A 27439-nucleotide genomic window follows, 5' to 3' on the forward strand; every position below is an offset into this window, starting at 1 on the left:
AGGGTGAGGGCCTAGGATGGACTCAGCCTTGTGCTGAAGTACTTTGCTGAACCAGACAATAGCAGTATTACATTTCATTGCATTTGATAATAAGACATTGTGTAATGTGATGCAGAAATTAAAGATGAGAAAGGAACTGAAAGTTTACCTCTCTAATGAGGATTCATACTGCTAGTATTAAGGTAGATGCTTCCACCTAGTGACTTATAGCAGTAGCTTATAGATTTTTTCTTCAGGAAGCTGGATGGCAGTTGCAGCCGAAAATACAAGTATAGAAAAATATCATTCATGATCTGTAGTCAAGAAGAAATGTAGAAGCTTACTGTACAAAGGGAATCTATACATTCAGATTTCAGCAATACTCAGAACATCTTTTCTGCTGTCAATGCTAGCCCAGTGCACACACACCGATTTAACTCTGGATAGATGGCCACCGTAGTACCGTTTGTGTTCCTCATCCTCCTGCCCCTGCAAGCCAAAACACAGCAGAGCAGGAAGGATATTTCCTGGTGAGGGGAGGTGTTTCTTATATCCTGGCAATAGCGAGGTCACTAGAGCCGTGACTCCATCAAAGGTATTGCCAAACTATTCCTTTATTTTCTAAAACACAAGAGCTGAATTTTCTTGTATCCCTCAGCAGTACAAATGCACATGGTCTAGGTCTGGCTTGCCAGTGTGTTACCAGCCCAGTTCAGAGCCCAATGCTTTCTGCTCTGCTCCAGAAACCCTCAAACTCCTGAGACTTTACACACACCTGCATGTGCAAAAGTTACTGACTTGAACCCTTACAGCAACACTTCAGAAAAATAACAAGCTCCAAAAAATAGAAGTGCTTGTAAGCTTCAGTAAGATTGTAAGCTTTGTGCAGTAAGCTTCGGAACCCCAAATTTCAATAGAGATCATTAGGCTTTGATGTCTAATGATTCTTTACAGTAAACGGGGAGCAATAAGTAGCTCTGCGAGAGACAGAATCTGCTGCTGCTGAACAGACACCTGTCTGAAATCAATCTCTTCCACATCAAGATGTATTCTGAATCTTGTCCTTCCCCAGAACACTGAGGACTAACAAAAGACTTCAGCTCATCCAGAATCCACAATCCAGGTGGAGCTCTGAAGAGGGTTGGCTGCTCCTTATATCCTTCCTCCCCCCGAAATGCCATAGTCTTGCCTTTCAGGCATAGACAGCCCCATTAACGCAGTAGTTTCAAGGTTAGTGCTAAAGATAATCAGCTCTGATTAAACCGTCTGACATAAAGAATCTGAAGTTGGAGCAAATGAATGCTGCTCTGGTTTCCCAACTGTGCTTAAGGATGGGCTATCAGTTTGTACCAGAAACACAACTACAGCCATATAGATAGATAGATATGTCACAATCATTATGTAAGTGAACACAAGTACCCAACAGAGAAACACGGAAGGAGTTTTTGGGCAGCAAGTGGGTCCTTTTGCTTCACCGTATTGAAGTTAGGACTCCTATTTCTATACTTTTTCCCTTCCGTATTCCTGATTTCTATTGAATCTCCTTTTTCTTTGGCTCTGGCTTTACTCCCTGTGGTAATTAAGGACTGACCTGCAAGGCAGCAAGCAATCTATGCTGAGCAGATAAGTACAACCTTATCTTGAAGCTTGTAGTTTACCCCTTTGAAGTTAAACAAGTATCTATGTGTTTAGCTGACTCGGGACCTAAAATAGCAAATGCATGGCTTTGACAGCAGAATTGAACGACCTCTGCTCCCCTAGGCAAGAAATCGAGGGACAAAGGCAAAGAAACAGTTGAAAATTGCTGTGGAAAAAAAATTGGCTTGGTATACTCCCACCATTTTAATATATTCTTTTTCTCTTATTGTATAGCTGTAGTCATCACAATGTTTATGGTTTTGCTCATATGTTCTCTCTCATTTATGCTTTACTGAACTGACATATATATTAACATCTCACTTGTTAATAAACTCTGGTAGCTAAGTCACTGCTCTAGATCTTGTTGAAGTTGTAAATGAGGGAAGGTGCTTTATCATCTGGCAATTTCTCGCCTTTTCATGTAAATGAGTTCTTAATCTCAAAATTTAAAATTAAAACAGCAACAACCACCACCACCACCACAACAAAAACAACAAAAAAAGACAAAAACAAAACTTAGTAAAATTGTAGGTCAGGAGGATTCTTACTATTCATTTCAACTACAGCTGGGAAACATAGGGAACAGCCTTCTTCTATCAGCTGTGTAGGTAAACAAGGGCTTTGGTCATCACCTCCCCAACACCCCTAAAGTTCCTCACCTTTCGTGATCACAGCCCTCTAAGCTACTCAGCAAAGTAGGTGGGACTATGTCACTCACCCCATCAGAAGCAGGTTGGGTCACTGAGTTGACTCCTGGGGAAAAGGTGAAGCATTTCTTCAAAGCTCTTTTTCTCCTAGATTTATATGGTGCTCAAGTTTTATCTACAGTCAATGAACTCTCTGTATTTTGTTAAAGAAAAATATTTAAGTTAAAACTACTGTGTGAGTATGCACACATACATGCATTCACATGTGCACAGGCAAGCATACGTTAAGTTTTATTTTTTTTTACATGGTATAATCTCTAAAAACATCATATAATTTATTGAAGTGCAGAAGAGACCAATTTTCCCTTCTCTTATTCTGACAGTTTCTCTCTCGTCCCACATGGTTTATATGAATGATATTTATAACGGACTTGTTTTGATCTGATATAGCCCCAGTGAATTTACTGCTGTTTCTACCCCACTGTAACTGAAACTGACAAGAACCAGAAGAATCTGCAGTTTTATTTTGGGCTTTATAGGTTTTTCCCTCACTCCCTTTTCTCATGCCTGGATGGGGTCGGCAGCTAAATAAGACCTGTGCATTCTACAATGACAGATAGCAGTTAGGTTGCAGGATGAGATGAATTGCTCCTTTGATCAAAAATAGGGTCAATTTCCACCAGCTAATAATTGTTTTGTTAGGAAAAATACATAAAAAAGTGAACAACGGATTTTTTTGTTAACAAAAGAAAACAATCTTTCCCATGTAATTAATAGTTGTGGTGTTAACAAATAACATAGGCTGCACATAGTCAATAGGCTTACTATTTTAAATAGACTGCTGTATTTTCCAAGAAGTTATAGGATTTTGAAAAGAGATGAGCATTTCCTCTTTGTTGAGACAAACATATGTTTCTGTTCCTGTTAGGATTTCCTCCCTAGCATTACATATGAAAATGAAACGACTTGCCTAAGTGCTCTGAATGGCTCAGAGGAAAGATAAATAGGATTTAGATTTCATCCCGCTAAGGAGGAAAGCCATTCAGACACTCACTTGATAATTAAAGTTGTTATTTTAAGGTAAGCACTTGGTAGTTACAATCAAATATAAAATTGCTTTTAATGGTCTTGCTTTTGATCTTCTCAAAGGTATTTTTACATATTTGCTAATTGCAAACAAACACAATCCTATTTCACAAATAATTGCAACAGAACCAAAAAAGATTAACTGAAGGCTTATGTCCTGTGAGCAACGTGCTCCTTTTTATCAAGTTTTAAGTTATTACGAATTCGGCTTCACTGAAGTGCATGAATGAAACTGCAAGAAGCTGCGCTCCCAGTAATTCATGCTAGAATCTAAATGCAAGCTCTTTTTCAGAAAGTATCCACATTTATTAGCAATCACCAGATGGGATCCCAGTGTAACCTCAGGGAAGAAAACTAATGGCTTTCCCATCGAGTCATATTTGGATATGATCCAGTCACTGTTAACATATCCAAATTCATTAGTAGCCACTGAATCCAAACCCTGTTTAACGCAAAAAGATACTTGGGAAAGATCATTTTGGAAATTATTTAATTTCCTTCCACAGCAAATTCACATTACATCTAAAAGCAAATGAAAGCTCTGGGTCCTCTGTTTCTCATGAAACAATCTCTGAAGAGATCAGGGCAGACCAGGAGCTGCATTCGTTGGTTTATATCTGTGTGTTAGTGAGTTTTCTGACAGAAATAAGATCCTAAAATGTAGAGTTTGTAAATGAAAGAGGACATAATCTAAAAATGCTTTGTTTCAAACATATTTAGAAATTAGAATTACATTATTAAGAGTTTTGCAAAAGCTTTTTTTTTTTTTGCACATTTTATTTTAATTTTTTGTTCTTTACTGAATGATAGACTTCAGCTTTTCTGTTGTGTTTTGTTGTTGTTGTTTTCTTTTTATTGTTGCTGTTTTTTAAGCTTTGTTTCCAGGCAGAAACATCAGAATATCCATTAACTGAAAGTTGACAATTTAGTTACAAAATACATTTAATTTATTTGTATAAATTTTTACAAATCAAATCTAAATTAACATAAATTAACATTTATTAACATAAAAAATCTAAATTTTTTTCAAGTGTGAATCTATCTCTCCAAATTAAGCAACATTTATTTTCTTACAACCTAAATATTTTTTAGTTTTAAATGTTAGTCCATAAATTTTTTTCAACTGTAGCACTGTGTATTTGTTTTATAACTTACTGTTTAAAGAAACTTGGATATCCATGTCTTTATTAAAAAGTGATTCTTGAACTTTTAAAATGCTTTTATCTCTAATTTTGTATTGTCTTGTTTATATCTTACCCCTGAAACACATAAGATTTTATTTTTTTCTCAGCTTCAATGATAGCTGCAGGAATAGATGCATGTGTTGTAACACTGTTTGTTGGTGTATGAGCAAAAATTGATTTGTATGCATTCCTAAAAATAAAGCACTTTTTTGTGTGTGTGTGTGCTAAAACATACAAAACTTATTTTTTTCCCAGTTTAAAAACTAATTCTAACCTAATGCAAACAGTTATCCTTTTTGCTTTTTCTAGGGTTACTTTTAGAATTTTTAAAAATCCAATTAATTTTTAACCATGTAAAACTGCTGTTTTAAATTATTGCACATCATTACATTTGGACAATGAAAACAACACAGGCGTTTTTACTTGTCTCTGGTCAACTTCACTTTTTGGTTTCCCTGACACAATACCTTAGCTGAAATCACCACGTGGAGATTTTAAAATCCAAGGGAAAGAAGCGAATATAAAACAACTCTCTTTTCACTGAGTTTCTGAATTTTTCATTAAGGCATCTCAGTTGCTTGATAAGAACCTTACTTTTTAAGAACCTTACTTGGAAAAACAAAACACTCTATACCAGAAAGAAATTGATTCCTTTATGTTCATCTCTGGAGAAAAAAGGTATGTTTATGGGAAAAATAAATAAATAAAAATAAATAAAAACCTAGATTGGGGAAGCATTCACATCAAGGAGTAATTTTAGTGTATTTTTAGAGGATAACTGATTACCAGTAAAAATGTTAAGTGATTTTGCACATTTAAATGACATTCCTCATTGATACAAAATATCAGTCAAAATTTCAGCAGTTTTCCTAACAGTTAGGAAAAGGGTGAGCCTGGAAGTGCTGGAAATACCCCCAGCAAAAGCCCCACCGAATTTTTAGCGTTTTTCCGCAATGAATAAGTGCGCAAGCTAAAAAACAAGTAAATAAATGAAAGAAAAATATAATAAAACGAATAAATACTGTATGGGGCATTGCATTGCGATGCCTCACAACGATCCCTGTCCCAGGAAGGCGTCCAGGGTGGCTCAGCACGGCAGGGCAGGATGAGGGCTGCCCCGGGCTCCCGGCTAGCGCTGGTGCCATCTGCCGGGCAGCATCTTCCACAGCAAGCTCGGCTCGCTACCCGCAGCACCAGGACAGGCTCCCAGCTGGATTGCTCCATGGGGAAAGGCTCAGCCTTCACATCATCTCTCCCAAAATGCCCAGAAATGGTGTGGTTAGGGATAGCAATAGCACGTTTATGGGGAGGTGGGCTGAAGCCGATGGCTCATTGCAACCGTGTCGCTTCAATTTGAGTCACTCACTGAGGAGGTGATGCCACTGAGCACTACAACAGACAATTCAGTTTCTTTTCCTGCTGAATTTGGATGATAATAATGTCATGACCACTGCGGCAGTGATCAGAGAAATTGTTCAAGAGGGAAAGTATGGCCTGGAAAACTTTTTGCTTCTGCCTTCTCCCGTCACCATCACTGGGCAATCACCAGTCATGGAAGCACAGATTCACTGCTCATTGCATTGCCAAGAGCTTGTTGAGGAGTTAGACAAAAAGGAATAGGAAAAAAAAAATAAAATTCTCCATCTCTAAGTCTGTATGAGTAACAAGAAGGGACAGAAGCCTGGAGATGAGCTCTGATGGCTCATGATAAGGACGCGTGTTAGCTGTTAGCATCATACTGGTTAGCTAAGGAAAAAAATGCAAACAGTTTTGGTTTGTTTTTAAAGCTTTATAACAGATATTCTAAAATGTTGGACACCTGGTGGGCTTAGCAAAATAGTATTCATTTTACATAACAAGCAAAAAAACATAGAATCTTTCCCATGGACCCTAGTCTTGTGCTTTGTGTAAGAATTACAATTTTATTTTATTTTATTTTTTTCTGTTCAATGCTATAACCATCAAAGCTATGATGAGCAGTCCAAGGAACTACCTGGATATGGACCAGATTTTAGCAGCAGTTGCTCTCAAATAAGCTCATCTAATCTCATGTCAGTTTTCACAAGAACTCACACAGCCTTAAGAACATTTATGAGAGAAAAACAACCCAATTATCTGAGGGCTGGGGTAGGCCAGTTTGCAGCTCCACCATCAGCAGCCCATGAAAGCTGGTGCCATCATCTCTGGCTTCCTTCTTTGCATTCTCTGACACCTCCAGGAGGTACAAGAAGTTTAGAAAAAGTAAGGTATTGTGTTTTTTTCAGTTATGTCTCAGAAATACTTTATTTTAAAATATATTTTTGAATATATTCTTTATATTAAATGAACTTAATTTTGCATTTGGGGTAGTGATGTTCAGTAGTAGTAATAATCATGATATAAAATTGTGTCTCTAGGAGTGAGAATTTGTTGACACACAGCTCTCTCTCTAAACCTTCACAGGAAGCTTTTGTACTGAGGTGCAAGGCAGATGTGGCTCTGATCCACTCTGCACTGAGTTCTGTGATGTCTTGTAGAAGCAGTACCAACAAAAATTAACTGGAAGGCTTCAAACACCAGGCCAAGAACCACAAGCAATAGACCTAAAATGTTCTTGCATCATACATGTACTTTGTATAGGACACTCTACACAATCCTCTGCCTCCATACAACATACTCTTCTTAACATTTCAGACCTTTTTATATTAATATATATTTTTCACCAGAAAAAAAAATGAAGATTTGTGACAGTGAGGTTGAAGTGATTGGGAAGCAATTGGGAAGGAGGAAGGGCAGTACAAAAAATCATTCTCTTCCCATTCTGCCTTGTCCTTCCCTTTGAATACTGCTGCTGTTCATAAGTGAAAGTTGAAATCAGAACACTGATGGAGCATAGGAAGAAAATGGATGGTGGGAAGAGGGGAGTTGTCACAACTGTGTAGTGTTTGTTAAATGGAAGAAAGTTGTCCATTCGCTCTCACTTTTAGCTCAGGGAAAGAAAAAAAAATAAAAAAAATCCCATTAGCTATTTCTCCCAAAGCAGTAAATAACAAATTGGGCAGCACAGCTGGAAAAGGGAGGTAGAAAAGTTGAAAAGAAGAGCAGAAGAGCCGCTTCCTGCAGCAGTGAGCTATCAGATGGCTCAGTCCTCCCATGGAAACTCACCCTTAGATAAGACAAAATTGATGGCAAAAACCTGGCCTGTCGAGAGCAATTCATAGCTGTTGTTCCCGGCTCTCATCATCCCCACCACTGCCCTGACTTGATTCAGATCATGCCACCCACAGGAGCAGATTCCTTTGTACCTCTCAGACCTCCACATTGCTAAGGCTGTAATCCTATAATCATTTATACCAGGTAAATTCACACTACAAATCTGATAAAAATCAAATTTCCAGCTCCTATCACATTCGCTAGAAGCTATGCAACACTTTAGGCTGCTGGATGAAAAGTTAGCATAGTAAAAGCAGATATCCAGTATAGAAGAAGGAGGGCTACATTTATTATTATTTTTTTTAATAAAGTGAGCTTTGTTCCCAGTCTTGTATTGCCTCCTACTGACAATGCTCTCTCTACAGTGTGACAGTAAACTGTCCCAGACAGAAAAAAAAAAAAAAAAAAAAAAGGGAAAAGTGGAATCTTGTAAGTATATTTCAGCTAGACTAGTTTCCCAATCCACTTGACTACACAGTGCAGAAAAGGTGTCCCAGAACAGAAATAAGTGACCTGACAACCCCAGGAACTTCATTACCACCATTCAAGTCCAGTCAGCATGAGTTCATGAAAGGCAACTCCTGACTGACCAACCTCGCCTCTTTCTATGACCGGGTGACCTGCCCAGTGGATGAGGGGAAGGCTGTTGATGTAGTCTACCTAGACTTCAGCAAGGCCTTGACACAGTCTCCCACAGTGTTCTCCTGGAGAAACTGGCAGCACACGGCTTGGACAGCTACATGCTTTGCTGGGATAAAAATGGGCTGGAAGGCTGGGCCTAAAGGGCCCAGAGGAAAGGGGTCTGGAGGTGTTGGTCGATGCTCGCCTGAACATGAGCCAGCAGTGTGCCCAGGTGGCCAAGAAGGCCAACAGCATCCTGGCTTGTATCAGGAATAGTGCAGCCAGCAGGAGCAGGGAGGTGACCGTCCCCTTGTATTCTGCTCTGGTGAGGCCGCACCTGGAGTGCTGTGTTCAATTTTGGGCCCCTCACTGCAAGAAGGACATCGAGGCCCTGGAGTGTATCCAGAGAAGGGCTACGAAGCTGGTGATGGGCCTGGAACACAAGTCCTGTGAGGAATGGCTGAGGGAACTGGGGGCGTTTGGTCTGGAGAAGCCTCATTGCTCTCTACAACTATCTGAAAGGAAGGTGTGGAGAGCTGGGGGTCAGCCTCTTCTCACAGTAACTAGTGATAGGACTAGAGGGAATGGCCTCAAGTTGCGCCAGGGTAGGTTTAGGTTGGAAATGAGGACGCATTTCTTCTCAGAAAGAGCAGTCAAGCACTGGGACGGGCTGCACAGGTAGATGATTGAATCACCATCCCTGGGGGTGCTTAATGAAAGGTTGGACGTGGTGCTTAGGGACATGGTTCAGTAGGTGACAGTGGCGGTAGGGGGTGGTTGAACCTGATGATCTTGGAGGTCTTTTCCAACCCTAATGATTCTGATTCATCCAGTATGAGGCATCTGCAACAACTCACTTTAAACCCAAGTCCTGCAAACTGAAGTGCAGACGTTGTCAGCTTGTCAGGAAACTGTCAACAGCCTACGTGATATTTAGCAATTTGCTAATGAAGTCTTTATACTGTACAAACACACATTTTATACACAACCATTTCCAAAAAACGTCAGAATTTAATTTCTTCAGTTCTGACAGTTACACTTGCAGTTCAAAACTTGTATCGTATTCCCCCTGCCTTTCCTAGCTCCACGAAAAACAGGTTGCACAGGTGGCATGGGAGGTAGGTGGCACAGTTACAGTAGTAGAAGTTGCAACAAAGCAATTTCACAATAGTGCAGTTAGACATGCACACACAGAGAAAAAAATGTACAGAAAACCCCACCACTTATGCCAATGTCATTTCAGTTAGACTTTCAGCCTTCCATCAGTTGGATCAATTGCAACTTTTTCTCCCAGAATGACAAGCTAAAATCTTTCTCAATAAAGATCAACAAATTGTGATGTGATATAATTAGAGTGTTTAGAGGTAGACAGCTTACTCAGAAAATCCATGTAAGGGCTTTTAAAATAAGTATTTATGCCAAAATTTATCATGTTCAAATTGAAAAGAAACAAGAACTAGGTTTTCATCAACTGATCAAACAGAACGTTTCAGATTCAGCAACGTAAGCTGAATACTCAACAATTTAAAAAAAATGGCATTCGTGTTCACATATAGATGGGTGAACAGCTACTTAGAGGAGATCTAAAGCAAATTCCAAATCCAAAACTGCAGTAGCAGCAAGGAGCATATGCCGAAATGCTAGAAGGTAAAATTTCCGTGCTGCGTTTGTCACGTAACCTGACCTCTGAGGTTACATCCATGCTGTACACTTAGCCAGAGCACTGCTGTCTGTCCACAAGTGAGCCTTAGCCTGGATTACAGATCCCAGGCAGCCAGGCCCTCCAAACCTGTCTGGCCCACAGAGAGGTCTGCCTCACCAGAGAGCTGGGGTGTCAGTCTGAGTACATGGAAGTATGCGGTACTAGGCTAGGAGCTGCCTTCCAGTAAAGACTAGGGTTTATTCCTTTCTTATCCTCTGCTTCAGTTCAAAAATCAAACAGGATGTCTTAAAATATCTGTAGTTTAAGTGAACCTGTTTGACTTTATCCTCGACACCATGAAGGAAATACCTCACACAGGCAGTATTGTTTCAGCTGGTAGGAAGCAACTGCTAAATAAAAGATGACTGCGGGGTCTGCTGTCTCTCATTTGAGACTCAAATCCCTAATCTGGTCACAAAAGTAGTAGACTAATACATTTGTGCAACAAAGCTCAGGGCTAGGTCATAAAAGCAGAAATCTAAAAAGCATTCAGTTGAGCAGATCATTTTCTCTTTCAGAGGAAAGAGCAGAGGCAGAACTGGAACAACTCCAGAGAGGAGAGCATAAGGCAAGTACAGCAGTGGCGGGATTGATTAAGATGAGAGACAGAGTATGGCTGTGCACCTAGAGAAAGAAAATAAACCAACTCTGAAGTCGTACGTTTAATGGAAGTACTTTGTCAGTTTGATTATCTCCACTCAGGAAAAGCAGTCTGCTTTCCCACCAGCCACTGCTTGAAAGTAACCCGATTTACAAACAAGCATGTCAGAAATAGCACTGTGCTTACTCTATAGAAAAAAAAATTGTTAGCACTTAAACCTAAAAAACTCCCCTCCACAACTCCCCAAAGCACTGCACACATTAAGCAGAATAGAGCCAACAGCATTAAAATGGTAATGAAACACAAAGTGACAGCTCTTTCCATTTTCCAGATAAAAATAATGATGAATCTAATGAACGTTTTCCTCCATATTAATCAAATTTAAAATAGTACTAATGTAAATGTTAGAATATTTGATAATGAAATCTAGACCCTAGTATCTAATAAAGCAAAGAACCGAATAAAGAGCAGCATCTATTTTTTTTGCAGAGATATTATCAACTTCATGGAAGTATTTCAAAAATACAAATGTAAGTTGTTAAAGGATTGTAATTTGTACACTTTGATCTATGCATCTTACTGAGACTTGTTAGCTGTCAGTGTATGTGCAAACAGATGATATACTGGTATGTCCTGCAACATCTTTGTAGTTCTTTGCTTCACCTGAGCATAAGACGAGCAATTTCCCTCAACACTTAACAATCATAATAAAAACGAAACAAAATACGGTTGATTTTTTCCAGAAAAACTGACTTTTCAGGCTGAGTAGTTCTTAATGGACTTTAGTACAGAATACCAGTGGAACTACTTTTAAAAGGCTAAATCCTACTTCCCATGTCCAAGTAATCACACATCACAATTTCTGGGCAATTACAGAACGTGGATCCCACCTTGGATGACGTTGTACAAAGGTTATGCTCTGCATCAATGCAGGGTACTTCAACAGGCAATACACAGCAAGACTGGTACTGTAATTACTTCCATCCTTGAAATGAGAGACATTTTAAAAACACGGGCTTTCTGGGCAACTAATTCTTGCATCTGTCATCACATGTTATTGCCAAGTAATATGCAACCAACTGTAGCTAATGACATATAAATGGCATCTGTTACGCAATCCTGCAATATTTTATTCTATGCCCACATTGTAAAGCATGATAGATTACTGCCATTTTAAGAGAAATATAAAGCTACTGAAAATACATGCAGAAAAATAAATCCTCATTTACTTTAATAAAACTTGGAAAATGTTTTAGATCTTCTTCCTCAGTCTGTGCGTTTGCATTCACTCAGATTAACGAGAAACGAATCAAACAGTTTTACTTTCAATTACTTAGCTCCTACTGTATTTCAGTTGCATAGTGAAAAACTTTGTTTCAACAACTTTCTCTTTGTGATTTTTTAAAAAAATGTCATGCCAACACTTTGTCTTGATTTTTACTTTAAAAAGAAAGTTTCATGAAGCTTTGGTGTTGACTTCAGTGTGTAATCTCTTTTAAGTTACATATTAAGAGGCTGTTTTCATTGATCACCAGATGTTTAAAGCAACACAGATCAGCATGACAGAAGTTATTCTACAGAACTTAAAGGATACAGTGAGCTTACAGAATTCTTTGGTAAAATTTACTAATAGAAAAAATTACATTGACAACAGTTCAAGACCATTTACAGCTTTTTTTTTTTTTTTATAGCATCCATAAAATAAAAGATGACACCCACCCCCTCCCCCCTCCCCAAGAAAACATATAACCAAACATTAAGTCTATTCAAAGGCACTTGCTTTTTGCATTGCTTTCATCATTTGCAGGCCCAGCAGTCTCTTCAAAGGTTCATGCAACAAAATAAATCATACTCGGTGGCCAAATACAGAAGCATCGTGTACTTGTTTAGGATATTTATTATGGAAAGTAAAATACTCATGATCTTACAAAGTTCTTCAAGTCTACCGGGCTCGGCCTTTGGCCAACTTTGATTTCTTTTTCTCTTTTAAGCGCTGTGCCCTAAGCTTCTTTTTCTGCCTGGAATGCATCCATACTGGGTACTGTCCATGCTCATCTAGGAAAGTTTTTTTGTTTCGTTTATTACCTATGTCCATTTTGCAGTCATCTGGAAAAGAAAGGAATTTATAGTGAGTAAAATACATGAATCAGTTTCATAGAAGCGATTTTGTTACTAGATTCACAAACATGATAAAAAGATCTCTATACACAACAGTATTTGTGGACAGAGAGATGAAGGCTTTGTACATTGAAAGTGGTTTCCAAGCCAATACAACAGCAACCCAAGAATTTCAACAGCTGATAGTAAATATGAAGAATTTTCCCTAAAGGCCTATGTCTGGGCAAAGCACCTTATTCTTTAGTCTGCCATCTGTTCCAACACTGTGTCTAAAAACATTGTGTGTGGTCTCCATCAAAAGCTGCAAGCATACAGGAAGCCATAGGCTTACTGAAACATATGTACAATTAAACACTTTTTATGATGTAATGTTTAAGATGTAAGAAAGTTCTAAATGTTAAATTGAGTGGAAGATGAAGACAGGTAAAGAGAAGAATAAAGAGAAAAATCTCTGAGAAATGTGGTGAAGGTATAACGTATGAGCCAGCAATGATACATTTGCCTCAAAAAGTGAGCATAGGATTAAGTTCAATACAATTAAGAGGCAGAGAGGACTAATCTCTAGGATCAGGAAGACTGCCTGTGACGTGGTCACTCCTAAGAACAGCACCCTCACCTAGCTAACACCGCAAGAACTGGCTGTTTTAGGGAGACAAGGCTACAAGGAGGGGACGGGGGGCAAACTTATTACTGCCTGCAAAGGGTGAGCAAGCCAGAAAGTCCCAGCTCCAGAGAAGTCCTGAGACATCAGAGAAACACAAGGGCTTCTGAACACTGCTGCTCTGAAAATGCCACGGAAGAGCTGCTCTGTCCCAGCTCAAAGCTCCAGATGTTGGGAGCAAGAGCTAAAACATGGAGGAAAGGAAGGTTCTGAAGAATGCAGAACCAAACAAACTATTAGTTGGCAGTTCAGGTGGTGCTCATATAAACTGCTGCATCAGATGGCGGTTCAGGTGTGATGCTACAGCATCAGGTTTTTTCTTCTAGTAATAACATGCAAAAGAATGGATTCATAGCACCAAGCAGCACAGCACAAGTCATACCTTGCAAAAATCTGCTGAAGAAATAAGCCAGCGCTATTTGATGGCCAAGCTTCCCAAACAGAGCAACAATCAGAGCAAAATAACAGCACAAAGTTACAAACTAGGTTGCATACACACTGGTTTCTATGAAATCACTTTGCTTTCAACCAATTCATTTGTAATTTTACCTGTAATTAGGGTACCGTTCATGGATTTCTTTTAAAGTTAATCCACCCCTAAATACAAAACAGATAAAGGAAAAACATAGAACACAACTCTACTTAAGTTTCTTCTCTGGATTCCTGTTCTGTCATACTATTAAGGTTAATCTGTGACATGAACGGGCTTGTAACTGCAAAATGGCACTTCCATAATAAATGTCTGCTGCAACATTAACTAAATGAAGAAATACTCCTGGACAGAGTATTGGTTGTTTATGTAATGTGACATTTTCGTCACTTTGCAATCCCAAGGATGCTGTAGGAATCAGTAAGAGGAGGAAAGTTACTGAACAGTAAAGTGGTCTGAGGATGTAAAGAAAACTTACCAAAAAGATTAAAAAGAGAAAAGATAAAGAAAAGGACAAAGAAAAAAAAAAAACAAAAAACTATAAAAACAGTTAATTGCAGCAGACTCAATGGGTATGATTATGTTGAAAAATCTGTGCATGCCCATAAAGTTTTAAGAACATCTACAAAACTGCTTTTGACTGAAGGCTAGCCAGACCTTCCATTATTTTTTCCTAACAAAAAAAACTGGGGGAAAAAATATTTTGTAGTATGTTGTGAGAAATACCTTAAGGTAACACAGGAGGATATCCCTAATACATCTACATACTTTCTAAGCCTGGAAAATAATTCACCTGTTGCTTATCTATGGGAAGTTTAAATTCTAGATTAAACCTTACACTTCGGTCCTTCATAACATTTTGCAAAAACGTGAATTTCTTAGTGTCCATAAACAGTTTGTGCTGAAGAGTCCTCTCGAAGATAGCATTATTTTCACAAAACTTACAGCTAACTATTTCTGAGGCTGCTACCTCTCTGCAGATGCTGTGTGAAATTAGCCACTGCATATAAAAGTTGCCAGCAGATTCGGAAGGGGGTGCAGGAATGACATAACCAGGCACTTGATTCAGAAACTAGGTTTAAGACAGCAATGTTTCCTGCAGCTTCAGCACCAGCGAGCTGATGACATTCCAAATCATTTTGAAAATTCAATCCTAACCATTGTAAGGAACAACTTTTACAGCTGGTTTACAGGACAAATGAGAACCACAGAAAAAAACTACAAATCATACTAGATTCTACCCTTAACCAGGTAATTATGTTTTATACAGCCTCCATTTCCATTTGTAACAGTTTATAGGCTCTGCTGTTCAAATTCGTGATCTTTCTCTGTCTTTCCTAATCCCTGAAGCACTGACAAAACTGCCTGTGTGACTGACAGTCATAACTACTATTATTTCAAATCCCTACTGTGCTGTCTCAAGAGACTTCTGCATCCCACATAAAAAGCTTATATTGGCAACTTCGTAACAGCTTACACAGCATAAACTGGAAAAGAAAAAAGGGCTATGATTTAGTCTGGAGTGCAGTTTTGGAAAGAGGTTGTGTCTTTCTGACTCCTGTCCAAGACACAGCTACTTAAAACCTTTGTTTCCATTTCCTGAATTATTTAAAGATTACATCCTTTTCAAGGAATGGACAGGAAGATGGAATTACCTGTAGGTGGCTAATGTCACGCACTCCTGCACCACGTGTAATGTATTACCAGCATTAAAAAAACAGGGTCCTTGTTACCCATACCAGGGCACAATATATTTAAAACTAATAAATCACTACTTATGGTAAGGTATCTACAAAATAGTTCTAGCTCCAGCTTTATATGTTTTTTTTAACATCCTTAAACTGCAAAGGAAGTTATGTCCTATCTCGAGCTTAACAGCAAAGATGATGCTGTGATTGGAATAAACTGCCAAGGAATCCTTGCTTGCTTAATGCTTTTGCAAAGGGATCTCTCTGAAGAACTTTAAATTAAATCAGATGCTATTAAGCCAGCTCCACAAGCGACTAGATGCAATGCAGAAAGAAGCTAACGTTGCCAATGAGCAGATCCATTGACTTAATAGCGAATTTAGGCTTTGGAGGAGAGAGATTTGGCTTTCCAGGCCGAGAACTCCGAGCAGAACTGATGACGGCGGTGGAAAGCAGAGGAGTAGCAGCAGAAAGCTCCCGGTACATCAGGCTGCTTGCAGGATACCAGCAGGCGGGGCAGGAAGGGGGAAGGAGGGCGGCTGTGGAGGCCGGGCCGTGCCCGTGCCGCGTGTCCCGGTCCCCGTCTCACCCTGCTGCTGGCGGAGCTCGGCGGGGGGCAGCACGGCCGCCACCTCCTTCACCTCCTCCATCACGGCGTCGGCGTCGGCCCGCAGGAGGCTCTTCAGCCTCTCCAGCTCCTTGGGCGCGTTCTTCTTCCTCTTCTCCGCCCGCATCTTCCTCCGCCACTTGCTCCGCAGGCTCTTCGCCATGGCTGAGGGGAGGGAAGAGGGCGCCGTTAGCGCCCCGCTGCCGCCCCCCCACCCCCCACCAACGGCCGTAACGGTCCCAACGGCCGCCCCCTCCCCCCCCCCCCCACCGCTCACCTCAGCCGCGCACGAGGCCGCTGCCCACCCTCGCGCTAGGCCGCTCCCGCCGACTGCGCAGGCGCGGGGCGGGGCGCCCCGGAGGAGCATCACGTGGACCTCCCCCCCGCGGGTGCTCCCGTAAGTCTCCGAGCGCAGGGGCACCACAAAAAGCAGGCTGCGGGCTGCCGAGTTTATTGGGGAACGGACACAAAGCGCCAGCGGCTGCCTTCAAATGGCCCCAAACACGCAAAGACAAGCAATAAATAATCCTTAATACACCACGAACCCCTTCGTCTTCATCCCCCGCCAGCTCGTGTAACAATCTGACAGAACATTCCCCCCACGGCCAGCCCACCCCTCCACCACACAAAAACCAGAACAAGTTTTAACTTAACAACACATTGCACACCCATAAACTGGGGCTGCCTGTATGCTTTCCACTTGTGATCCCAAAAGCAAACATTCCCAGCAGCTACACAACAGCAGACAGAGGCATTCTAACAGCGTCCTCTGGAACAATCAGAAATTGGCAAACAACTCAATAACGAATTACACTGAGTGCAAATTAAGTAATTTAAAAAGTGACTGAAACAGCTACACCACGTTAACTAAATAAAATACATGTTCTAGACAAGAACTTCAGCAACATGGAAAGCCCTGCCCCCCGAAAAAGAGGGATCAATACTCATGGAATGACAGAGCGACAGAGATTCAGTCTCTTTGTAGATCATCCAAGCCAACGCTATTTAGGTACTGAACTTCATACGTGTGATTATCAACCTCGCTGCTTCTGATTATTTTTTATTAAATGCCTCCAGTAAACGCAGCAGGTGTAGGAACAGATTGATGATGTCCAAGTAGAGATTGATCGCAGCCAGTATGTACTCTTCGGGGGATAATTTGTGCATCAGCAAATGAGTGTCGTAAATTATAAATCCACAGAAGAGAAGTGCTCCGGCAGCAGCAAACACCAACTCTATCGTCTCACTGTAGAAAAACAGCTGGAGGCAAATGAAAGAGAAAAAAAATGTAAATTTAATTTTCTTCTTAATATTAAAATCTCTGCACAAAGAGATGCTGTAACGTAAAACATGGATACCTACTGCCTTTTTACTGCTTTATACATACAAATACAATACTACAACGACTCTTCAACATTCTTATTGCATGTACATCCCAGTCATACAATCTCTTAACTAAGAAAAAAGTGTCTTCTCTTAAGAGAAAACAAGCTCTGGTCTCCAAAACAGTAACACCAGAAGACAAACTAAACAAAAAAATATCTGATGAAAACAGAAGTCTCCTCCCCATTCTGTCAGACAAGTAGTGCACCTCAGCTGACAGCACTCTTGTCAGTCAGTTCAGACACCACTATCACACTAGCAAGAACAGCATCCAACAAAAATCTGAACTGGAAATGAATGGTTAAAAGATTACAAACATAATCTACAACAGTAATGGACCCAGGCAGGACTTTTTTTTATTAGGATATTTCAGAGTATTCAAAATGTTTTAGTTGGATTCGAAGTTAATACACAATTTACATGAAAAAATATGTTTTGACCTTGAACGTCAGGTATCTTACCCTCAAGAAACCTGAGAAGATTAAAATCCACAAGCAAGCGAAGAGCCTGAAAAAAATAATAAAATAAAAATTAAGCTGTGAGTGCTAACAGTTTCTTTTCTTTTAAATTTACTTAAAGTCTCTAAATCTCTCTTTGTATAAAACCTCCCCACAATACACTCAGTAAATAAACATCATAGTTCTTAGATACCAACTGTTTGCTGGCATCAACGGTAAAATTTGCTTTTATAGAGCTGTCAAAAGTTACATCCTAAATTTACTGTTATATTTGAAACAGCTCAGTCTCACTGAAAAATCCAGATAAACTAGTGTAATATGGTTATAAGAATCATTATCGCAATAAGGAGCGCTATGCTGAAAATAATTTCTTACCAAGAGAGCAGAACTGCATAAAATCAGTAACTTAAAATAAACAATGCCCTCACCATTCACTTGCAGCGGGTTAGCTTCTATTGACCTGTATTCATTGTTATATCTGCAAAGCTTGCTTTAAAAATTAAAAAAAAATAGCTTAACAAAACAAAAGTCATAGATAAGACAACATACCCCGCTCCGAATTTGCTGAAGTCTCTCTTCGACTGCAAGGTATATGCAGTCAGTCCAAGAAATACAGCAGTAGTGAGAATAAAGGCTTGCAAGACGATGGACACATCGTAGAAACTCACTATAAACCGAAAAAGCAAACTGTCACTTAAAGAACACTATCCCATGTATTTGCTCAGTTACCTGTTGTGGAAATTAGATTTAAATGTTCACAGACAAGAAAAAATTTGAGTTGTTAGCAAAAAAGGCAAATTATGCCTGAACTTGTCTTTGCACTTCAAGATCACAATCATATATTACACAGACCTTTGGACTAAGTTTGACGTTTATGGAATATTTGTAGCTTCTTAAATAGAGATAAGAACAGATCTTCCATACTCACAGAAAAAAAAAAAAAAAGAGGAAAAAATAAAAAGTGAGCTATTTTATGCCTTGATGTGTTAGAACTTTTTGATTAGGGTGCAGGAAGGAAAATATAAGTGGGTGGAGCCTTTTTTCTACCTGACTTCCTCTTTAACCTCATTTCCACAAATGACTTTTTTTGGACTTTTGTTTTTGTTTTGTCTGCAGGAGACCTGAAACCACACTGAAGAGGTTTCAGCTTACGATGGAAGCTATGGTGCAAGGTGATAGCACAACTTCTCTGCATACCACCCTGAGAACAAAGTACAAAACTCCCCAAACTCAAAGCAGTTCCCTCAGAGGACGAAGGAGGAGATGAGGACATTTTACTTGCAGATCAGCTCTGCTGAGAGGTGCCTTCCAGGAATGAGCACTGCTAGCTGTTCCAAAAGAATGGATGGCACAGCTCACTTCAGGTTTATACAATTTCACTCCTGGACAAGACTCCAGCTTCCTCTCTTGATTCCCCACGTTTTTACTAAACTCATTATCATTCGGAATTGTTAATCATCTTAATAACTCATTTAGGAATCTCAGATGGCAATTAGTAAAACATATTGGATTCATTATTCAATTCATTTAAGGAACCAGAAAATAGGTTGGCTATCATTTACCTGTAATAGCAACTGTCAGTGCTTCCAGCAGGGTCTACAAAAAGTAAAAACAAATAATCACAATGATAAAAAAAACAAAACACTTGGAGACTTCACATGTAATAAGATCCATTATGTAACGTAAACCCCATATGTGTTACGTTAGCTCTCCAGTTAAATTTTTATACATTATAACGTGCTTAATTTCCACCAAGAAAATGGCAATCGTTCTGTCATCGTGTGTTGGACGTTGCTGTGATACATAAAAATAACGCAACATAAAGTGAAAATGAATGACAGACAGCCACTACAGAAAACTGCCATTTAGGTCTTCTACTCAGAGAACACAGTGATCTTATCACAGTTCTTACAAACAGCTCAACAGGGCTGTAACATTTCTCAGACCTGCTATTAGAAATGATCTGTTTCCAGCTTTCTGTACACTTTTCAATATTTGAAATACTTTCACTGAACACTCTTAATATCTTATTAGACAGCTAAGTGTCTGTGTCAACTTATTCCTCTCCCCAGTCTGCCACTCATAAAGCTAAGATAAAATCAAATGTACTATTGATGTCTGGGTCAAAAAAAAGGTAATATGAATTTAAGAAAATTTAAGGAAACAAGAGAACTATCTATGGCATGAACCAAGAGATCATATCAAAATAACAGCGAGTTTAACCCATATTTTTTTTAAGCCAATTTATCACATGCAGTTTTTAATCCTTCTATTCCTACACAATGCAATACTTAAAACTGTCATGCCATAAACTGCCACACCACATGTGGTGAAACTATTACTTTACTCCCTGTTACTTTCTGTCCTGAAAGACAGCAGTGACTCAGAATACAACCCTGTAACAATTAAAAGTTTTGCTTTGTAAGTAAGGGTGGGTTCTATCTTCCCACTTTATGACAAATACAACTTAGGCAGCTTCTAAAGCATCGCATTCTGATGGTGCTGATGTGACTTCCTTTCATCAGACTAATTTGCTACATAGTCCAAAATACCCAGGAGCAAGTTAGCCCACATCTACAGCTTTGCAACATCAGGAGACTGAAATTTGAGGATAGTGTTGTTTGACTTTCCTGTGTTGGAGACATTTTAAGAATTTAGCATCAAACAGAAAACAATTAATGAAATAAACACATATGGCTGGTTATATTTCGTCCTGTCCTCGAGGTTGTCCACTAAACAAATATGGCAACAGGAATGCTCCCCTTCTCTCCTACTGAGCAGTTGCACAGAACTAACAACAGAACAAAAATATACATACACATAACATACACACACATACATACATAGACGTAAAAAAATAAGGGGAACAAAAGAAAAAAAGCTTGCTCAATCTGATTTCAAGCTCTAATGTTCTTCCCGAAAATGTGGTAGAAGAAATCTGAACTGGAGGCTATCTAGAAACAACCTGTGAATAGAACCTCCAAAAATACCCTATATACTCATAAAGGTTTGAGTTATCTTCCAAGGAATACAAGAAAAATTAGCTACTACTAGCTTGATTTAAGGAGTTCATCAAAATCGAAGATATTCTAAGGGCTATTAAAATTAAATGTTTAAATACTTACAAATCCAAAAAGTAGGTATAAATTAACAGGATGCTGGTGTCTGTAGAGGGTCAGTGCTAAGATTATAGCCAAAGATCCAAATACAGATATCAAAAGCAAGGCAGGCCTGTAAAGTTTCATTAAAAAAAAAAAAAAAAGGTCATCAAAATTAAGATAAAATACTTGGTAGACATTAAAAACAGTTTATATAAAACAAACTTTTAAAGTGATCACCTACACAAGCATGCTGCTCCATAAATCCAAAGTAAATGTAAAGCAAGTTTTACAATAAAACTGTTCTAAAACGTATCACCATAATTAGTTAAAAATAGTACGGCCACAAGTAACGATAGTTTTTTCATGCTGAAGCTATAGATTGCCCAGGAATTCATCAAGTGTATGAACAGAAAAATCTATCTGAACTCAACTAACAGTTTTAAAGTATATGTAATATTTTGCATATTAAGAATTCCAGGGAATTGTTTTATTTATTTATTTATTTATTTGGTAGGTTTTTTTTTTTTAATTAAGCACATGAATCCAATAAACATGAGCACTAACCATGCCAAAGAAAACTAGGACTGACTGGCAAATATAGCTATAATTAAATCATTCAAGAAGCCCTCCTAGCAAAAACTAGACTAAAATCAAACACAAAATCACAACAGGTATAACTGAGCAGGATGATTTAAAAAAAACAGATATAATTATAAAACTGTAGTCTTACAACCTCTGCTGTATATAATACAGCTTATACAGGAACTCATATAGTACTAGATCCTCCTTTTTTATTAGGGCTATAAAGTGAAAGTAAAAGCAAAGCTTGCAAGTGCACTTGGAAGAAAACAGAAACTGGACTCAGTGCTTTCTTCCTTCCCCCAGTTACTCTTTTCTCCTATTTTTTACCATACTTTGATTTTGAGATTTGTTTTTTTTCTCATGAAAATTATGAGGCAAAAAACTAAACCCACAGGAATTTTAAAAGACTAATTTTCAGGAGACAAAGAAACAAACAAACAAACAAACAAAAAAACACACACACCAAAGAGTGGGGGAGGAGCGAGAGGATTAAGAAATGATTCAGCTTTTTGGAACTAATACATATAAACAACAACATTCCAAATAGATTCTAAGAGCAGATATTTAGACCATAAAACAAGAAATATCAATAATTCAGATGTTCCACACTAATATATAGCTTTTCATAATGCAAATAAACACTATTACTAACGTACTAATTAAAATAACTTTTAATAACAGCAGTTGAAATACATTTTAATAATAAACTACAGAGAAAAATGTCAGAAGAAAAGTTATACCATAATCAGGTTACAAATTTTCTATTATAGAATCACAACACTGTGTGATCAGGCATACAGGAGTGCTCCTGAGCAACTACATAAACTAAACACACTGATACACACTGTGATTTCATTTTAGTATTTACCTTTCATGAACAAATGCCTGTACTCCAGTTGAGTACAGAAAAATTGCAGATGTGACCGTGGTCAAAAGAACTTGAATGGAAAGAATGCTGTAGACTTTCCGCAGAAAAGCTAAAAGAAAGAAAATAAAAACATAATCAACTTTCACTTACACTTATAAAGTTCAACAGTAAATCAGATACAAATTTTCTGTTTGATATGGAACTATTAGAAATTCTTTATTCAGTGAAAAAACACGTAAGAAAATAGTAATAAGCTGTTTTTCCTTAAAACACCAATACAGTATTACAGCAAGATTACACTTTTTCTTGCACATAGTTATATAGACAGCAACAATGATGACAAAAAGAAATAATAATAAAAAAACATTTAGGAAGGATTTATTTCAGACTGCTTTTATAACTACATCCAATCTCTATTTTCACTATGAAAATACTAAAAGTATGCATCCTTCATCACATTCCTGGTATCTAATGGATGTAAATGAAAAACGATAAGCTTGGAGGTTGTGTGGAGACAAAAAGAGCTGTAAGTATTTTTAAACAGCTAAACCTTTACAGTAATATTGATTTAATTGACCTTTTGTCATGTTAGACATAATTTATCATTTGTGACTTGTGCTGTACTAGATGGATACCTACAGATATAAGCTACTACAAGAAATTTCTCAATTAAGCTAACAGGTTTCCTAATTCATGAATAAGAGAGTGGTTCACGACACTATGATATGGGACATAACACATATGTCCCACTCTAAATGGAAGGAGACCAAGTCTATTAAGTAAAATGCTCTGCAACTAAGAATAGGTTTACAGCGAGAATCAGTCAAGCCTTAACAACACAGATTAAACGAATTTCAGAGCACATGCTAAGAGACACTAAATTAAGCTCAGCAGTGCTTCTGCAGCAGGCAAAATTAAATATATTTGTAAGCTATGAGGGACCAGACCCTACTTTGCTGTAGCACACTGAACATACACAGAGGTAGCCTGCTAGCTGGCCTGCCCTTCTCCCCACATTACTGAACGCGTCAGCAGTTTTGCTAAGGGCAAGACCGCTTTCATACTTGCTAGGGCATCTTTTAATTTCCAAACAAGATAAAATTGTATTTTAATAGAGAGAGATCTCCTGCTTATCAGAAATGTCTACTAAAAAATTCGCTGCGTACACTGTTTTTATTCTAAGGTGTATACTACAATGCTCTACCTACTTCAGCAAGTAGTAGCGATGAAAACATTTAATATAGGAGTATCCAACGTATTTAAGACCTGAATGCGAACAGCAAAGCAGCATTTCAAGGCCACAGCTATGGCCTGACAGCACCCAGGCGCTGAAGCTGAGGAGACAACACCTGAAAACACCCCTCAGAAGAAATTAACCCCCCTCAATTTCCGGGTTAAGCTACTGTATTTAATTACAGACTCCAGTTTTAACACGCACACTTTTTACCAGTCTGATTTGAGCTTCAAAACGCATCGCTGTAGGGTTTCACCCCCCTGGTAAGCAGACCTACACCCACCCCCCCCACACCCCACAGAAACGCCAAAATGAGTCCCCGGGGAACCAGGGACCGCACGGGCAGGGCAGGGGGGGCCCTTCCTCGTCCCCAGCCCCTACCCATGCGGATGTGGACGCTGGCCGAGGCCACATTGCTGCCGTAGTTGAAGTCATCCTCGATGGAGCTCCGCGGGTACCGCTGCTCCGCCGCCGCCATGGCCGCCGCCCTCCTCCCCTCACGCACCAACGGCCGCCACCGCCCCGCTGCCGAGCCCCGAGCGCCTCGATGGCGCCGAGCGCCGAGCGCCTCGATGGCGGCGCCCGGCCGTTCCCGCCCGCCGCCCCCAAATGGCGGCCCCCGGGGCTGTGGCGAGGCACGGAGCCCCCTCAGGGCGAAGTGGGGAGCCCCCGAGTTTGGGTTTTTCTACGCGGGGGGGCTGCGGGATCACAGGAAGGTTGGGTTTGCTGTGAGAAGCCCTTCGTTGTGCCGTCCTTTTGCCCGCCCAGGTCTGCCCCGCTGGAGATTGACGATGGCTCGAGGAAATGTGTTTGTGCCTGTGTGAAACTCAATTTCCTGTTGCTATTTTTTAAGTCTGACAGGTCGTAAGGGGAAGCTCCAGAGACTGAAAAAAAATAAAAAATCATCCGTTTTACTGATCTTCACCTCTGATTCATCTCCATCTGCTATGTGGAAACCGTTCATCAGGTCCATGGCTACGAATATGTATCAGCGTTCAGCAATAAATGATAAAAAAGGCTTTGGGTGTGCATGTTCACTATCGCTGTACAACCCCCAAAGCCATGTTTGACTTAGAATCATATCATAGACTCATTAGGGTTGGAAAAGACCTTCAAGATACCTGGTCCAACCATCACCCTACTACCAACATCACCCACTGTACCATGTCCGTAAGCGCCAGGTCCAACCTTTCCTCGTATAAATATTTCATGCAAAGTAGAATTTGGTTCTGGCTTTCTCCTAATTATACATCTTATCCTTCAAAGTGAATGCAGATCAATTAAACACAGCACAAAGATGCTCAATGTTTCTCAGACATATTTTGTACCATTAACCTTTATATGTGTGGAATTGCCCCCAACAAAGTTCCCCAAGATGGTAATTCCCATTTAGGGATTCACGAAAAATAGGGGTGTGGGAAGGGGAATGCAAAATGTTATTTTTTGACTTGTGAATATTATCAAAAGCCTCCCAAGGAACTGAAGTGATAGACATTTTAGAAATGTATGTAAAAGATTCAACTCAAATAAAGTACTTTTAAAAATTGGAAAATAGTGGCCTCTACTCTACTCAGATTCTCAAGGGACAAGTAAATAAATTATGTGAGTCTGTGATGAAATAATCTTGAACAAAGTTCTCCTACTGAGCTGACCTAAGATATTACATTTCAATTACAGATACAAAAATTATGAACATTACTTTATATTCTGGGAAGTATTTATGGTTTTTAAAATTTTATTTCGCATTTTTAGTTGTTGTAGAGTAGGATCTGTCAGCTTTAATTCCGAATTTGGAGATTTATGCATTGCTTGCATTGCTGAATAGTAACTGTTTTGAAATAATTATGCTGCCTGCTTTCTTGTGAAAGCCTTTGGTCTTCCAGTGCTAGGCATTACTGGCCAGCGTGACCAGTACTCCCTGGTGCAAGTCCACCTAGAAGCCATCACCGATTAGAGCCCTGCCATCCCAGGCACTGTCCATCACCAGCAGCTGCTTGCTCAATTTGTGAGTCAGCTGCGGGGAACATCACTTTGGATGCACGCAGCTAGATGTTTAGATACTGCAGGCCAGAACACTTTGTAGAGCAGAAGTTATTAATGGATTTATACAATAGGGGCTTATTTGTGGCCTCAGGCTTTTGAGTTGATAAGATAAACAGGATCATTATCAGTATTGCTCCCAAGCCTCATTAAGCAGTTGTAACCTAAAATGAGCTGAGAACCACTAAGGTGCTGAGATATGGTGAAACTCTTTCATTTTTCTTCAGTAAAAAACTGAACTTTTGCTACCAAGATTATGATGGACTTCATTGGAACCTCAATACCCCTTTTCAAATCAGAGAGGCTCTCTGTTCTCTGCTTCTGTGAATTAAAAGGGCCTTTCTGCATGTATTTGGATAGCAAAGAATGCATGCTCAGCAATATCTTGAGTAAGTACTATAGGCAGTGTGCTTTTGTAAGGCTGGAAAAAGGTGACACTTTATAATGGATTTGGAAACTACAGTGCGCTATCTACCTCTTATGATAATCACTAGCTATTTGGAAGCCTCATGAAAATGATGGATGGTCTCACTTCTTTGTGAGAAATGGAAAAGTTCAGAGCATTGCAATAGAATGGACTTGAGCAAATTTGCAATTAGTCTAGGCCTAGAAAAGAATAAAGGAGAGGCATAATAGTCTTCAAATACTTTATAGAAGGCTGTTGCAGTTCTCCAGATGTGAAGAAAGTAGCAAGTAAGAGGTAGTGTGGCTTAAACTAGTAAGGAAGGTTCAGAGTGAAAAGTTGAAAACTTCTTGTAGTGTAAGCAGAGGAAAGCTGTGAAATAGGCACAGGCTATGAGACAGGAGATTGCAGGAAACAGGCATGTGCACCTTTGCACTTTTGCTCACCAACCTTCTGTGTGGAAGATGTTAGTCTGATGTAAGCCGCCAAGGAACCGTAATGGGCTTATTCAGAAAGGCAAGGGACAAAGCAGCAAATGATTCATTCAATGACGCTACTCAAGCACAATCTGTTAGGGTTGCTGCAGATGGCAGAGGAAAATTATTTACATCTGCAGTACAGATAAACCCTGCAATTTTCATGCCAAAAGACAGCATCGTTCTTGTCCTGAGATCTTTTTCTGCTAGTAGCAGGCACACACATAATGCACAGGGCGGTGAGCAGTGCTGTAGAGTGGCTGTACTGAACTGAGGTTTAATAACACAGCCTCTGCCTGGCTGAATGCTTTCAATGTCTTTGCAATTTTCCATTCCTCACTTGGGAAAGTATACCTTATAAAATGCTAAATATGCCTTATAAAAAGCAAAGTATGTTTTACATTGCCTTTCTTTTCTGTATTTGATGTTTCCATAAACATACCTCCATCACAGTATTTTTATTTGAAACCACTGCAGTCCCACAGCGACTTGCCTAGGACCGGCTAGACACCATCCATGCATCCATTCTGCATGCGTGCAGGGTGAAAGAGCTTTCTGTTCTCCAGGCTCTGGTTTGGACTCCTGTATGGGGAAAGGAAGCTCTTTCTCACTAGAAACTCACTAGAAACGGACTCTTCTGTGCCTTTTGTCTGTTATACATAATCAGTAGCATTGCTGGAAAAATTCCATCTGGTGCTCAGAGGTGCTCGGGAAAGGTACTTGGAGCACTGCCAGGATTC

The 27439-nt window shown here is 39.5% G+C and overlaps 2 protein-coding genes and 1 long non-coding RNA gene across 3 annotated transcripts; 1 reads left to right on the top strand and 2 right to left on the bottom strand.

The window, feature by feature from the left end:
* Positions 1–12529: 12529 nt before the first annotated feature.
* LLPH (LLP homolog, long-term synaptic facilitation factor) lies at positions 12530–16585 on the bottom strand. Its single transcript, XM_038187252.2, has 3 exons — positions 16432–16585; positions 16137–16319; positions 12530–12756 (listed from the first exon to the last, which is right to left on the bottom strand). Exons 2-3 carry the CDS (start codon positions 16315–16317, stop codon positions 12593–12595), a joined length of 345 nt encoding a protein of 114 aa, XP_038043180.1. The 5' UTR covers positions 16318–16319; positions 16432–16585; the 3' UTR covers positions 12530–12592.
* Positions 16586–16589: 4 nt separating this feature from the next.
* TMBIM4 (transmembrane BAX inhibitor motif containing 4) lies at positions 16590–24345 on the bottom strand. The gene is made up of 7 exons (XM_013106199.4): positions 24162–24345; positions 22547–22655; positions 21121–21226; positions 19558–19591; positions 18545–18662; positions 17999–18044; positions 16590–17414 (listed from the first exon to the last, which is right to left on the bottom strand). Exons 1-7 carry the CDS (start codon positions 24256–24258, stop codon positions 17208–17210), a joined length of 717 nt encoding a protein of 238 aa, XP_012961653.2. The 5' UTR covers positions 24259–24345; the 3' UTR covers positions 16590–17207.
* An 11-nt stretch (positions 24346–24356) lies between these two features.
* Positions 24357–24850, top strand: LOC106019315 (uncharacterized). The gene is made up of 2 exons (XR_001194044.5): positions 24357–24548; positions 24634–24850. It is a non-coding gene; the product is annotated as an uncharacterized lncRNA (long non-coding RNA).
* Positions 24851–27439: the final 2589 nt, after the last annotated feature.

Source organism: Anas platyrhynchos, chromosome 1, assembly GCF_047663525.1.
Source record: "Anas platyrhynchos isolate ZD024472 breed Pekin duck chromosome 1, IASCAAS_PekinDuck_T2T, whole genome shotgun sequence".
Lineage (NCBI taxonomy): Eukaryota > Metazoa > Chordata > Aves > Anseriformes > Anatidae > Anas > Anas platyrhynchos.